The sequence below is a fragment of the Tachyglossus aculeatus genome, chromosome 13, assembly GCF_015852505.1.
Source record: "Tachyglossus aculeatus isolate mTacAcu1 chromosome 13, mTacAcu1.pri, whole genome shotgun sequence".
Taxonomy (NCBI): domain Eukaryota; kingdom Metazoa; phylum Chordata; class Mammalia; order Monotremata; family Tachyglossidae; genus Tachyglossus; species Tachyglossus aculeatus.
The window spans coordinates 9,131,254-9,146,859 of record NC_052078.1 but is presented as its reverse complement, the minus strand read 5'-3'; the positions used below and the strand labels follow the sequence as shown (position 1 = coordinate 9,146,859).

General features: G+C 42.6%; 1 protein-coding gene across 1 annotated transcript in view; it reads left to right on the top strand.

Moving 5' to 3' along the window:
• Positions 1-8,670: 8,670 nt before the first annotated feature.
• Positions 8,671-15,606, top strand: part of PTPRN2 (protein tyrosine phosphatase receptor type N2) — a 661,085-nt gene continuing 654,149 nt past the window's right edge. Inside the window, exon 1 of the mRNA XM_038755516.1 lies at positions 8,671-8,701. Coding sequence (XP_038611444.1) covers positions 8,680-8,701 — 22 coding nt within the window. The 5' untranslated portion in view covers positions 8,671-8,679. The remainder of the gene's footprint in view (positions 8,702-15,606) is intronic.

The window sequence follows — 15,606 nt, the reverse complement described above, 5'->3', positions numbered from 1 at the left end:
CAGGCAGAGATGTATAGGTTTATATTGCCCTGTGAGTGCCAGAACTCACCCGTTTATGGCGTGCTGGATGTTTAAGCTTAAAATTATTACCTGAAAATGACTTATGCTTCAAAATAGTATTACCATTTCAACATTCAAAACTGCAGTTATAGGCAGGAAACAAAGAGCTAGCTGCACCTTGGGAAAGGAAAAGGAGATAAGAGGAAATGTAATGAAAAACAAAATGGTTGCTTCCTTTTTGGTGTTAGAGAAATTGTCCATGGGTATTTCTACATACAAGAATACACATATGAGCATCCAGCTTATCCACTTTTCAGTTTTCCTGAAGTGGGGGAAGGAAGGATTGGAGAAAATGAAGATGGAAGACAAATAGGGAGAGAGCGAGTTGGTGCCTTAGGATGCATTTGTGTCCAGGGCAGAATTGTTCATCGAGTATGCTTCTGCAAATGAAAGTGATCAAACTCTGTTTAAATTATGCTATGTTTCCTTCTTTCATCCCATTTACTTTGTATTAGTGTCACCAATTCCTTGTTCCTGGAAATATATTTATAACCAGAGTAAGCCTGTCCATCCATAACTTAGCCTAGGTATTATCCTGGATGTTTTGTGGTCATGTTGTCTTTTTCTTAAGTAGGAATGACGATCTGATCCATTTTAGGTAGGTGGTCCTCCACTCACAACGACCTTCAGTGGCCTGTCTCGCGTCTAATAGCCCAAAAGCCAGAAATTTCTGCCTTAGATTTGACCAGTATCCGTCTGCTATTCAGATTCATCTGCTTTTGTTCTTTGTCTCAGCTTCTTGTTATGCCTTAGTTTTCTCTAGGTAAAATCATCTTAATCCTTAAAACCTTTCTACTAGTTAATAGCTTCCAGCTCTTGATCATGTTGTTGCTCTTTGTAGTTCCTCCTCATCTTTCTTAAAATGAGAGTCCCAAACCGAATCCATTTCTCCAGGGAAGACTGCACAACAGCCGGATAGAGAGGGGAGGATTAATTCACGGATTTTGAGTATTAGCCTCTTGCTAATGAATTCCAGAGCTGTGCAAACTTTTTTAATAGCAGCAGTAAATTAGGGGGTCCACTTCATCTCGGCTCACCGGAGGGGCAAGCTCTAACTCCACGATAATATGTGAATCCTGTCTGTCACTCGTATTTATTGAGTGCATACTTTGTGCAGAGCACTGTACTAAGCGCTTGGGAAAGTACAGTAAAGCAATATATAACAGACTCATTCCCTGTCCACAACAAGCCTAGAGTCTTAAGGCTCCCCCTCCCCACAGCTAACCCTTCCTTGGGCTAGAAGAACAATGCCAAAGGAATGAACCCCAGGAAAGCCTAGGGCTCTTAATGACCAGAATGAATGTGTCCTGATGAATAATGCACAGACATGATTGCTTCTTCCCTAGATCCTGTATAGGGCCCGAGGCAGTTGATTTTCAGCAAAAGGAGGGCAGAGGGGCGTGGAGGGAGAAAAAAAACCTAGTCAGTCCAATGGTGTATTTTCGCAAGATGCCTGCATTAGTGCGCAAATTACAGAGCTGATTCCCTGGCAAATTGCAGGAGATGGCCCATTTGTGAGTGACCTGGACACCTTTCAGGAGGTTAGGCTGCAGTCATAATTGGCTTGATGGTGTGTTCATCGCACAGAGACGAAATACATGAAAATGGAAACATTTTTTAAATGCACAAGGAAATGGAAGGCAAGGGGGTCACACCATGCTCCAGCAGCGTTTTTGGGGCTGGCTATCATGGGGGACTCTGACACCTAGGGACTAGATGGACATCTTCCAGGTTACAGTACTTAGGGATAATTCTGTGTGTTAAGGATGAAGCTTGAGCCTTGAATCTTCTTAGTTGTACAGTTGTGTGCTTCTTCATGTTAATATTTTGAGTGTGGGTGTGTGCTACTGTTTCACTTTCCTCTTTCCTAGCTAAGCCACTTATGCTGTCAGTGCACTGGGGGGAAATAAAGAGTCTGCCTGATCTAATAGTGGGATTTTTTTGACATATGGTTTTGTGCTGGTCTTCGAAACTCCTCGATTCAATGTCATTGCAGAAGAAGGTGTTTTTGTTTCTATGTGATGACAGCAACAGCTTTAGGTAGAAACCCCTAATGTCCCTTTGAGAGAGGCCATGAAATGTAGAATCCGAAGCTGAGTCCTTGTTTGCATTTTACCTGTATCCTGGGAAAAATTTCTGTTGCAATGGTAGCTACTGTGCTAAGAACAAGAGACAAGGAGGCAAAAAAGAAAGCCGTACCGAGGATGGAAATATTAACTAAAGCAGCATGACGAGGCAATCTTTCTGGGCACACAATGCAGACAGGATTGTGAATCTCACATTGGATTTTTCAGCCTCACATCAGCTTATAAATAAACTGCATTGTCAGTGGTGTCATCGTCAAATATGAAGAACAGCTATCTGTAGTTACAATAAGAATTGTGGTATTTAAGTGCTTAGTATGTGCCAGGCGCTGTACTAAGTGCTGGGATGGATACAGGAAAATCGGGTTGGGCACAGTCCCTATCCCACATGGGGCTCACTGTTTTAATCCCCATTTTACAGATGAGGTAACTGAGGCACAGAGAAGTTAAGTGACTTGCCCAGGGTTGTGTAGCAGACAAGTGGCAGAGCCAGGATTAGAACCCAGGTCCTTCTGACTCCGAGGCCTGTGCTGTATTTACTAGGTCACACTGCTTCTCTAAGTAACTGTAACTGGGCAATTGCTGTGGCTTCATTTATCAATTAAATATCATGAAAGAGTGGCATGGCCCAATGGAAAGAGCCCAGGCCTGGGAGCTAGATGACTTTGGTTCTAATCGTAGCTCCACCACTTGTCTGCTATGTGACTCTGGGGGAAGTCACTTAAATTCCCTGTGCCTCAGTTTCCTCATCTGTAAAATGAGGATTCAGTACCTATTTTACCTCTTATTTAGGCTGTGAGCCCCATGTGGGACAGGGACTGTGCCTAACTTGATTAGCTTCCATCTACTCCAGCATTTAGAACAGTGCTTGACACATAGTAAGTGCTTAATAATGCCATTAAAAAAAAGTCTTGGGAAAGTCACCTAGCTTTTCTCTGTGCTCGTTACCTCTGTATCTGTAAAATGGGTATTAAGACTGTGAGCCCCATGTGGGATATGGGCTGTGCCCAACCCAGTGAGCTCCTATCTATCCCAGTGCTTAGGACTGTGCCTGACACTTAGTGCTTAACAATTGCCTTAAGAAAAAAACTGAGACCATTTGTTAAAGCACCTTTTGAGAAGCAGTGTGGCTCAGTGGAAAGAACCCAGGCTTGAGAGTCAGAGGTCATGGGTTCTAATCCCGACTCCGCCATATGTCATCATCATCATCATCAATCGTATTTATTGAGCGCTTACTATGTGCAGAGCACTGTACTAAGAGCTTGGGAAGTACAAATTGGCAACATATAGAGACAGTCCCTACCCAACAGTGGGCTCACAGTCTAAAAGGGGCTGCTATGTGACCTTGGGCAAGTCACTTAACTTCTCTGAGCCTCAGTTACCCCATCTGTAAAATGGGGATTAAGACCGTGAGCCCCACGTGGGACAATCTGATCACCTTGTATCCCCTCCAGCGCTTAGAACAGTGCTTGGCACATAGTAAGCGCTTAACAAATGCCATCATCATTATTATTATTATTTCAGTCCTAGCAAAATGACTAATTACCATACTTTGGAGAGGACGGTCCTCATGCTTGCATTTGATAAAAATAAATACATTTTTAAGACTCCACAAGGTATAACTAGCTTGAAGAGAATTCATAGAGTGGGGCATTTAAATGGGATAGGCCTTTTTTAAGTAAGGAACACAGTTCAGTTTGACACGAGGGTCAAGAGGGATGCAGTCTCTGGAGGAAAACTACGGACTCAGCGCTCTGCACCTCCGCGTTCCCATCCGCTGGTTTCTGTCCGGGCCCCAGCAGGAACCTGGTGCACGCACATCTCCTACCTGATTGCGGTCCATGTCAGAAGGCAGTGAAGGGCCTGCATGCTGGATTCTGTGCCAGATTAAGGTAGTCGGTACTTCTTGGTACAGTCTTCTCAAGTCGTTACTAATTGTCAGAAAGCCAAGTGTCTGCAATCATAAAATCATAGGTTTGGAAGGCATCTTCTTAGGCACCTCCTTGCAATCGAACAGTAACAGATTAGCAGACAGGAGGAAAAAACTTTGAACTATACAAAAGTAAAAAAAAAGTGTTGCTCTTTCCGTGGGTGGTTGGGAACGGGTAGGAGGTGGTGGTGGTGGTATTAAAAATGTATGTATGGATTTTTTCTGAGATTCTGCCCCCGCCCCTCCGCCCCTGCATTCAGTTGATCACAGGTGGACAAAAGCTGTACCATATGGTGAACTAGAAGGAAAGTTATGAATGATTGAAAATCAGGACTTACTCCCAAAAAATCAATGTACCTTCCTGCATTGTGAGGCTGAATGCGATAATTACGGCTCATTAAAAAAAAAAACCTCTCTGAGATACTTGAGTTTACATAGCAGCATTAGGACTTAAAATTCCTCTTCAAATATCAGTTGCTATTTACCACTGGCTTTCTCAGTACTATGTACCCCTGTACAATGTCACCTCCTGTTTCGACAAAAGAGCCCATTTGGATGGCTGAATTAAAAGCTCTGAAAAACAAGGAGTTTGCCCCAGAAATGCCAGCATGCCCTGTATCCTGTAGTGCTTTTTGCAGACATGACTTTAAGATCATTAAACAGTATTGTGCAAATGGAGCTTCAGAACCTCAGATGGGGTGGAAGGGGAGGCAGAGAAGGCACAGTTTTCATCTTTTGATGTATAATGGCATTCAGAATATTCTCTAGTATTTGGCTCATCAACACCTTGAAGAATCAGAGTCTACAGAGAACCTTGTTTGATTTTAAAATTGTATGATGGCCCATGTGATCCTTTTGAATATACTGCATTCTGATGTGATCCATTTAACTAATGACATTAACGGTAGAGCCTGAATGTACAATTAAGCTGGAAACTGTCAGTGCCCCTGACTGTTAAAGGGGACTATTTAAAACACGTGCTCATATGCACACACACACATGAAAAACTACTGTTTTTAAATATGCGTCTATGTCACAAGTAAAATTTAAAAAAATCAATGAATTTCAAGATTGTGCTGTTTTCATTAAGAGAGTAATTCAATAAGTATGTTAATGAATGACTCCAAGCAGAGCAGGGAACTTAAGCCTTTGGGTTGCTTATATTTTTTTGACAATTCTTCCTGTTTTTTTCCAGAAAAAATTCCTGTTTAATTGCATTTTGAGGATGCCAGGCCAGAAACTGAAATCATAATTGGCTAGTAATTTAGAGAGCATTCTTAATACAATGACAGTAATAAGAATAATAGGGTGTTTCTACCTTATACAGTATCTTTAGTGGTCTTTGTCTAAATAGTCCTTTCATATCTTCTGCGGTAAGAATTTCCCCAGGTTTTGGATAGTATAGGCTAATGATTTGAAGATGCTTGAGGTCAGGGATCATGTCTACCAATTTGGTTGCACTCTCCCCAATGCTTAGAACAGTGTTTTGCCCATATTTATTAATCATGATTCCTGTTCTCTTTGAATCAAGTCCATTCAGTAAAGTGAAGCATCGAGATTATGTGGTGACTTTCAAGAAAAAACCAAACTGATATTGGAAAGCAATTATTATTAATGTGGTATTAAGCATCCACTATTCATTCATTCATTCATTCATTCAATCGTATTTATTGAGTGCTTACTGTGTGCAGAGCACTGTACTAAGCGCTTGGGAAGTACAAGTCGGTAACATATAGAGATGGTCCCTACCCAACAACGGGCTCACAGTCTAGAAGGGGGAGACAGACAACAAAACAAAACATGTAGACAGGCCCAGCACTGTGATAAGAGCTGGGCTACATGTAATGCAGTTAGATCAGACACAGTCCCTGTCTCACAAGAGTATCACAGTTTGTAGAGGGAGATGGGAATTGTATTCCCATTTTATAGTTGAGGAAACTGAGGCACAGATAAGCTGAAGGGAAGTGGTGTAGCTAGAATTACGACTCAGGTCTCTAGACTTCCAGTCTCTTGCCGGTAAGCCATGCTGCTTCCCGCAGACTTTTTGGGTCTGAATTTTCTTTTCGCTTGACCTGACTTGGAAAAAAACACCTGGCTTAGCATTTTGATGGTCGAGCTCTCAGACAATAACCGAAGCAATGCCTTTATTGGGTCAGACTAAATGTTCCATCCAGCCTAACATTCTGTCTCCGACAGTGGCACCATAAGGATCCCTATCATCAAGGCACTGTCTCAGCCAAAGAGGAAAATAAATAAGGATACTTTTGGCTTGGAAATGTGTAGTTCACCTTTAAAATATAGAGAATTGCCTGCAGTAGTTGAACAAGTCATAGCATGTGGGAAGGAACAAAAACCTCAGAAAGCACAATTCTTTGTAATTCTGACTCCTGGTGAGAGTTGCACATTTTTCTAAACTCATATAAATCATGGTATTAACTTAAAAGTGTAAGAAAGAATTGTTTTAGATACTAAACAATGAAGAACAAGAAGAGTCCTTCCACCATGAATTTTAGCTTCAAGTTTCCTATTGAGGGAAGTGTTTTTCTGTGAGCAAGATGATGGAGACATTGGCTTTTGGTTCAGTAGGTGGGCCTGATGAAAGCCCCATGATCATCAGTCAGTCAATCAATCAGTGGCATTTATTGAGCACTTGCTGTGTGCAGAGCCTATACTAAGGGCTTGGGAGAATACATGCCCCTGCGTGCTACTTTTGAATTTAATTCCTAAAAGTGTTCTCCAAGAACCCTTTCTGGATTTAATTTATCCTCACCCATCATTTGCAGACTTCCAACTTTCACCTCGGCAGTTGTCTCCCAACTCTGTCCTTTACGCATAGTCACAATTTAATGCAGCTTTTCTGTACATTCCCCATTTTTACGAACTCACTCATCTGCATAGGCCCTTTCCCTCTTCCTCCTCTCTATAAATTGATTGTCTGATTCCCCTCTAGATGGTAAACTCCTCCAGGACAAGGACAGTGTCTGCTATTCTACCGTACTCTCCAAAATGCTTTTTACAGTGCTCAGCACCTAGTAGGTGCTGAGTGAATACTCTTTAAAGCAGGTGGCACAAGCTCTGTCTTGAATTTGTGGGTCACTTCTTTAATTCCAGAGAGATAGAATTTCAGTAGACAAAGTTTCCACCCAGATTTTGCTCTGCACACAGTAAGAGCTCAATAAATTTGATTAATTGATTGATTGATGGAAGGTAAACAGCCTGAGATACTATCAACTATTGCTGTGGGCACCTCTGTGCAGAAGGCCAGCCCAGAGAGCAACTGATTTAGATTAGAGTTCCACCACTGTTGACCTAGAAATGTTTCAAAACCTCTTCATTATATAACTTCTCATTTTTGCACTCTATGTAATAAGTCGTGCAGATCTAGGGAAATAATAAAAGTGGAAACTGTGTGCCTGAGTTCCAAATTAGAATTCTGAAGGTTTATTTGATTTCTTTAGCAATATTGCAGTCAGATATGTGCTGATCATTGATAAAAACAAAACAAAGGCTTTTATTGTTTATGTAATCAGAAACTTATGGAAAATATTTTACCCATTAAAATGTTGTCTGTGGTTTTGTAATTAAAATGATACTCCTTTTGGTTGAGTTTCTCTTTCTTAACTCCCAAAGTAGTCTCTTATGGAGCCCTTACACAAGTAACGCTGCTTTTGACAGTTCAGATATCAATCAGTAAGTCAATCAGTGGTATTGAGTGCATACTGTGTGTAAGGCACCATACTAGGTGCTTGGGAGAGTACAATTTAACAAAATTGGTAGACACATTTCCTGCCCACAAGGAGCTTACAGTCTAGAGAGGGAGACAGTCATTAAAATAAATTATGGAAATGTGGAAGAAGCTCTTCATAGTTAGTAATGGGTAACATACAATAATAACAGCATGATGAATGACAAAGGGCTAGCCTTAAACCCTCTGTCTTTACTCATATTTGTTTTCTTGGGTACACCAGGGCTTCTATTCTGCTTTATAAATTGTAGCTCTCACCCGCTTCAGAGCGGGAGTCCCACCAGAACGCAAGAGGCAATCTTCTGGAATTGACTATAAATCTAAACTTGCCTTTTCCTGATTGTTGAAATTCTTTCCTTAAACTTTCAAATTTTCTTGACAACTGTAATGACATCTTGCCTCTTGAACTCCAGTTAAAAATTCTGATGCTCTTTTGCTGATTCATCTTTTGGAGTTCCCTCTTGGGATTCTGAGGGAGGTTTAGGGTCCTTGATTCAGATTTAATAAAAGAAAACTGTGAGCATAGTCCAGTGGTAATGCTGTGCAGTCTTACTGCTAATGTACAAGAGGTAAAGAAGCTAAATTTCTGAGGGAGTATTTTTGCAGGAAAGACATCTATTTTGCTATTTCCCTTTGCCCAGAATTCCAACATTGGGTAGTCTCTGAAAGGTTATCCTTAATAATGGAAACCAAAACCCCTGGTTTTTCTAACTCTTTTCCTTACTTCCTAATTGGTTCCACTCTAGTGTTGTAGATGCTCTTTCTGCTCATCATAAAGAGATGCAATTAGGTTATACACCTTTTTTTGTTTGTTTGTTTTGTTTTGTGAGTTCATCTTTCAGGTGGGAGGTAGAGGTAGTATGACCAGATGTCCCACTTCAGGTAAGACCGTGTTTCCAACCACCCCCCCCGCCCCGCCCCAAAATAATCTTTTTCCTTGGTGGTGGGAGGGGACTCAACAGGGGAACATCCTTCTTCCCTTTTTCTCCTTCTCCCTTTTCGATTAGATTGTATTTGGGATGGATAGTGCATTTGTATGCCCCTTTTGTCAAGGATGTGAATAAGTGATCTGAATGAAGCTGGAACTTGTACTTGTGTAGAGAAAAGCTGTGAGAGGATGGTGGCAGAAGGGGCCTCCCAAAAAAGTAAATCTGATGAGTGTTCAAATCCTGGTTGTCTTACCTTTGAAGCTTAACATAGTATAAAGTGTTTTGCTCACAATAATTTAAAAAACCCACAATATTTAAAAACTCTTTTGTTCTACCAAGTTAAGTGTATTTAAGAATATTCTAGGCAATGCTATGAGATGAATGTTATTCTTACCGACACAAGAAATGCCGTCAACCTTTTAGGAAAAGCAATAACAAATCTCAGCAAAAAAAAAAAATTCATTTCAGAAGTCATCTTCATCTAGAATAAGCCATGGCCCAAGGTCAAGTCATCAATTTGGTATTCCATTTCTGTAATGTGATTCTGCAGTACACTTGCATTATTATTGGAACCACATTTGCTTTCATATTAGTTTTCTAAATGGCTATGTTAATATGCCTGCACAGACAATACCACCTTCGGTTAATACCTGAGTGGGCTTCTTTGACATTACAGTGCAGGCCCTAAGATGACATTAGTTGGCTCTGTTGCTTTATCTTGGGGTTGACAAGAGTCCTCAGTTCAGGCCCACCCATGCCCTGGCCCACTTCCTTTCATTCATTCATTCAGTAGTATTTATTGAATGCTCACTGTGTGCAGAGCACTATACTAAGCGCTTGAGAGAGTACAGTATAACAAAAACAGACATATTCCCAGCCCACAGTGAGCTTACAGTCTAGAGGGAGCCAGGGCATGGTGAATGTGGTTGAGATAGGCTGGAAAAACAGCAGAGAAAAACTCCAAGAGCTCAAGAAATGGTCGAAAATTTAGATGCTCGTGATTGTGACGGCCAGCGGGCTTTGGGAATTGAACCTCAGGGAAGCTTTTCTATTCCAGGAGAAATTGTAAACCAGGACACCTACGGGATAGGAAGCTGCACATCTCAGATCAGGGTCAGGGGAGTCACCCTGCAAGCGTCGCCTCTGGCCGTTTCTGGAAGACCCTCCGTGGGTCATCGTGAAGTGAAGAAATCCAATCGCCTTTTCAAATTGCAAAATGAAGGAGCAGCCAAGCAAGGGCAGAAAAGAAGCCACAGGCATTGTAGTAGTGGCCGAACCAGTGCAGACTGGACTACCCCCTGCCAGGGACCACTTTGGAGTCAGCTGCTTCCCGCAGGCACAAGCCAAAGTCACACCCTGAAGCTCAGCACTTAAATCGAGAATTTCCACCTCCAGCGGCCTTGTAGTTAAGGTCGAGAAGGGCAGACCATTCTAAAACGCTGTTTTCCAAAGCTTCCAAGTTATAAAAGTTCTGGAGTGTCGGTTCGCATGACTGAACCTTTCCAAAATGTTCCCTTTATTGGTAGAGTTGGGCTGAAATAGATGTTCGAACATCCAGATATCTCACTGTGTGCAGAGATCAAGCAATTGCACTTCACCTCCCGATGCTCCATAATTACTCTGGGTAAAACACAAACTATTGACAGTTCAAGAGGTGATTTTCTCTCATCATTACCCACTGAGATGGGATCTAGGCCCCACCCCGGGCCCCTCAAAGCCACTTTCAGAGGGTCCGGCATGGAGTGTTCCGAGCTTCCTCTTTGCATTTTTTTGATCCTCTTTCCCACGGCTCCGTTTTTCTCTTCCACCCCCTCTTTTCAGAGGGCCCGTGGACTTCAAAGGGGGCTCTGCTGGGAGCTCTAGAGACGTGCAGGGCAGGATGGGGGTCTGACCTGCACAAAACAAGAATGGGCCAAGTGCACTGCATCCTAGTTTGTCGAGGGACTGAGGCTTCTGCTCCAGGGGCCGCAGGAGGCGGCGCTTCATATTCTGTTTTTTAATTGAGGGTATATGCCAGGCCTGCAGAGGATGGGGAGACGGCAGCAGACAGATTAGCCTGGCACGAGGGTGATCAGAAAGGGGACAGTTCTTCCAGTGTATGATCAGAGGTGAAAGGCAAGGAGGCAGTGTCCCAAGTAGCAACAGCCCCTGCAGACAAATAGCAGCACCTTCAGATGGGCAGGGCTCACAGGGACTAGAAATCCACAATTGTTGCTCCTTAACATGAGCCCCATTTGATGAATCCAATATTGCTGCTACTTAACATACATAGATAGTCAGGAAAACATTATTTTCCATCAGACAATGGAAATGCTTTTAAGGTACCTCAGTGGCAGAGGTAATAACACACGATGGATGCTCAATAAACGGGGCAATAAAGGGAAGGACCCAGGCAGAAATAAGATCTGATCTAAGAAAGGGTAAGTGGAAAGAAGAGTTGCGTTCTTTTGAAAGAGATGCTCTGCCCTGGCTCAGACAAACTGCAGAGCTGTCTTCCTCTGATTCTCCTGCTGTCTTCCATCCAGGCTAAGGTCAAGAGGTCATTGGGTTTTAGGTCATTTTTTGTTGGTAATAAAAAAAGCAGTAGGGGTTGTGTACCTAAACTATACAGTGAAGCAAGTCTTAGTAGTCCCTAGATGCATGGAGTTGTACTTTGTATTCAAAGAAGACACCACTGAACGTGAGCTTCATCTATGAGTGCTTGTGTGACCAAAAAGGGCAGTGCAGTATCCAGAGTCCGGCCACGTTGAGTGCACAAAAAGGTTGTCCCTTGTGGTGTGTGCTTAATGCTTGTAGCACGTGGTGCTGTGGTATTATTTCCATTAGGAAAGTCTAAAGACTGGAAGCTCCTTGTGGGCAGGGAACATGTCTACCAATTCTGTTATATTGTACTTTACTAAGCGCTTACTACAGCAGCCTGGACACAGGCAATGCTCAAGTACAAATGATTGATTGATTAAGGCAAACTCTGTTCAAGTGGCTGACACTTCCCCAGAACACTATGGAGTATAGAGCAGTTAAGTTGCTCAGAATGGATTTAAATAAGCCCATCTTGGTCTTCTATGAGTTGAAATGTCCTTCCCCTCTCTGAGACTCCTTATGCTTGACCCTCAGGTTTCTGCGTGACGGTCTTCTTCTTGAATCACTGGTTTCTTCCTGCCTTCCCCTTTGGGGATGGCTTCCCTCTTGTGACCTTGGCTCCCAGTTTGAAAGCCTGCTACGGTCAGGAGGAAGATGACAGCTTCCTCTGGGAAGTTTACGGTTGGGAAATGCTCTTGACAGTTGCTAATTAAGCCAGGATAGGATTTCTCCCTTCAGTAGATAAGGTTCAGCCCCACACACCCCAGCCAGTGCTAGAGCCATTGTTCTTTCTCACCACCGATCCCGATGGTGTAGCTATAGTGGATCCAGACGTATTAAATGCACTTTGACTCGGTCCCTGAATCTAAATCCATGTTTTCTCTATTGCTCAAAGGAAGGAAAAAGAGCAGCACATAAATAATGAGTTTCTGTTATTTTCGGGAATTCCGGGAATGAGCAGACTCAAGGCTTGGAATCCTTTCTTCCATTTTTCCTTTCCATATCTGGAATTGACAGATTTCAGTTGCAAAATTATGGGACACCGACTGCAACATGCTGCCTTTTGCCTTCCACCCCTGCAGAGAAGCAGATCTCTGTAATTCAAATTCAGAGCCATTATTCATCCCATTACTTTCTGGGGAAAGGAGACCACGCAATGAGAGAAGAGATAATTCTATCTATAGAGGGTACCTGGCAGTTAGACCCATGAAGGCTCTTGAAGTGATCGATAAAAATGACAGATCCGTGTCCGCAGTGGGGATGGAGGCAGTTAGAGGCAGTCGGATTAGAAGGGAGAAACTTAAAGACGATGCACACTCCTGGCTGCCAGAAGAACCATCTTAGGATGTTACTGTTTCATTGTGTCTATCACAAAAAAAAATGTATGTTTTTTGGTAGGTGGAGGTGGAAATGGCCGACAGTCATTAGTGTTGTGGCACTGTTTTCAGGGGAGCAAGAATAGCTGTGTATGTCTCTGCAAGGGTTGCTATGGTAATTTCTCATTATTCCTGAGAATCCGGAAGAATCTTGGGCAGGATTGGGTGCAATTTATACACCTATTTTTCTTCTGTTTCCTTGAGTGTGTGTGCATTTGTGCTGTGAATGTGTTTTAAAAAAAAAACCCACAAAATCAGTTCACTGACCACCCCCTAGAGAGGTTTTTCCACTGCAGCGATGTAATCTCACTGACCAAATACCATTTGTGTTGATGCTGAACATTTGACCGATGCTTTTATTGACTGGAGGCTTAGATTTAAAATGATTTTTTTTGGAGGTCAGAATGGGTTTCCCATCTTTCTTGGTGTCATCCACTCTAGAGAGAGGCCCAGCACCCAGAAATGCTAATTAGCAGTGGTTGGTAATTTGACTGCTCTTCCCCAGGTATAAAAACCTATTGCATTACTCTTTTCTTCCAAGATCAACATTTTCTTCCTGTATAAGTGTGGAACGGGAGGAAGCAGAGTGACCAAGTGGAAAGACCTAGCCTGGGAGTTGGAGGTCCTGGATTCTAATTCTGGCAATGCCACTAACTTGCTCTTTGACCTTGAGCAAGTCACCTAACTTCTCTGTACTTCAGTTGTCTCATCTGCAGAACTGGGATTCAGTACTTGTTCATTCATTCATTCAATCATATTTGAGTGCTTACTGTGGGCAGAGCACTGTAATAAGCGCTTGGAAAATATAATTTGACAACAAATAGAGACAATCCCTACCCAACCTCGGGCTCTTCTCCCTCCTACTTAGACTGTGAGCCCCATGTGGGACCTGATAATCTTATTTCTACCCCAGTGCTTAGTACAGTGCTTGGCATAAAGTAAGTGCTTAGCTAATACCGCAGTTATTAAGTTCATAAGGATCTAAATGTTTCTAGCTCCAATTTGGGGGGAAATGCATTTTAGCTCCTCACTTGTCGACTAGAGAATCAAAGGTGGTTTCTCAAAGTAATCATTGCATTAGGCTTCTGCTCTGTGTAGGGGAGAGCCAGGGGTTGGGGGAAGAAGGCGGTTGAGGGTGTGTGTTTTAGAAACATACAATCAACAGTTCCCAAAGGCATCACACGTTTGCCTGGAAATTTTAACTGCTCATTTTCTCTTCACTTTAGAGAAGTTGTACTACTGTAAAAGTGTAGGTAACCGCTCCTGCCTATAGTATATATTTTAAAATGGCAACGCCTCAGTGATCTGTATATGTGTAAAGAGAGACTATTGCAGGAAAAACCCAGGTTAGCAACAAGGCAAAGCAAACATATCAAGGAGAACTGATGAGGTCAGACCAGCTGTAGGAGTAAATCTCAAGTGATTTCATGTCTGAACTGAGAGTTATGCATGTAGAACCCATATGCCCAATTTTTCTGTGTAAATTTTGAGGTTTTTCTTCCAGCATTTCGTGATTTATTAACTGTTTCTATTTCATGAAAACTATGCAAATCTCAGCCTCTTTGCCATAGCGGGAGATCTTGTTATAGATTTACTTCTAGAAAAAAAGCATATTTGACCTGTATTTAAATAGGATTTGATGTTAGTATGACAGGTATGAAAAATTCCTATTTGGCAGATAGGATTTTGGCCATTTGAAAAGAGTTAAATAAAGCAGCAGGCTCTGAGTTCTGTGCAAGTCTCCCACAATCCTTTTGGTTAGATCGTCATTAAAGATAATTGGAAGTACCTTATGTTGTGAAAGCCATTCATCAGTACCGTGAGCAGGGAATGCATCTACCAACTCTTGTTATATCGTACCCTCAAGCGCTTAATACAGTGCTCTGCCCACAACACGCTCTCAGTAAACATGACTGATTGATTGCGGTAGGTTCTCAATCAGGGTTGCAGCTACATTCAGCTACCAAACTGTTTTTGGTAAGCTGCTATGTTTTCGACATCCCTCTCCTTACGTCTTGAACTTTGTAACGATGGTGCGTAACTTGTCAGGCCGCTATTTTCTGGTCACCTAAGGGTTGGTGGAGTTAGTGCCTCAAAGCGTGGGCCAAAGGACCCATGGAGCCACTCTGTCTGGATCTCAGCTGCCTCCTTCCTCCTTCGTGGAGGCTGCCGAATCTTGGTCATTCAAGGTGACGGGGACAGGGCTGATATAGCCAAAGTTTTTTGTTCTTTTTAAATGGTATTTGTTGAGCGCTTACTGTATGTCAAACGGTGTTGTATGCACAGGGGTATGTAGAAGTTAATTAGGTTGGACACAGTTCCTGTCCTGGGCTCACATCTAAGTAGGAAGGACCTCTTTGGGGCAGGGAACAAGTCTACCAACTCTGTTGTACTCTCCCAAGCTCTTAGTTCAGCGCACTGCACACAGTAGGTGCTCAATAAATACCATCGATTGATTCTTAGGTTGTGTTCCTGTGCAGGACAGACGCCCTGTCTGAGCTGATTACCTTGTTTCTACCCCAATGCCTAGCACATTTTCTAAGAGGTACAATACATGCCATAACTGTCACTTGCCTAGTCTAAAACCTAGAGTGCACAGGTGCCATAATATAATGGTTTTACTGATTTATGTGGAGCTCTCCCTTCATCATGCTGAATAATCAAGAGGGCCTTGCCATCTTTATGCTTCAAGAAATTTCCAAACAGCATGTCTCTTGTTCCTCTCCCTCGTGCCATGGGAATAATTGCTCTCTGAATCTTCTAATTCATCTGCGGTAATGGAGTCTCAAACCCAGGGCAGATCTGGGTCTGGATCATCAAGTAAGGCGGGTTTAAGAGTGGGCTGAGAGGGCCCAATTTAGTTCCACCATTTTAGTTAGATTCCGCACCATATCTTTTCACC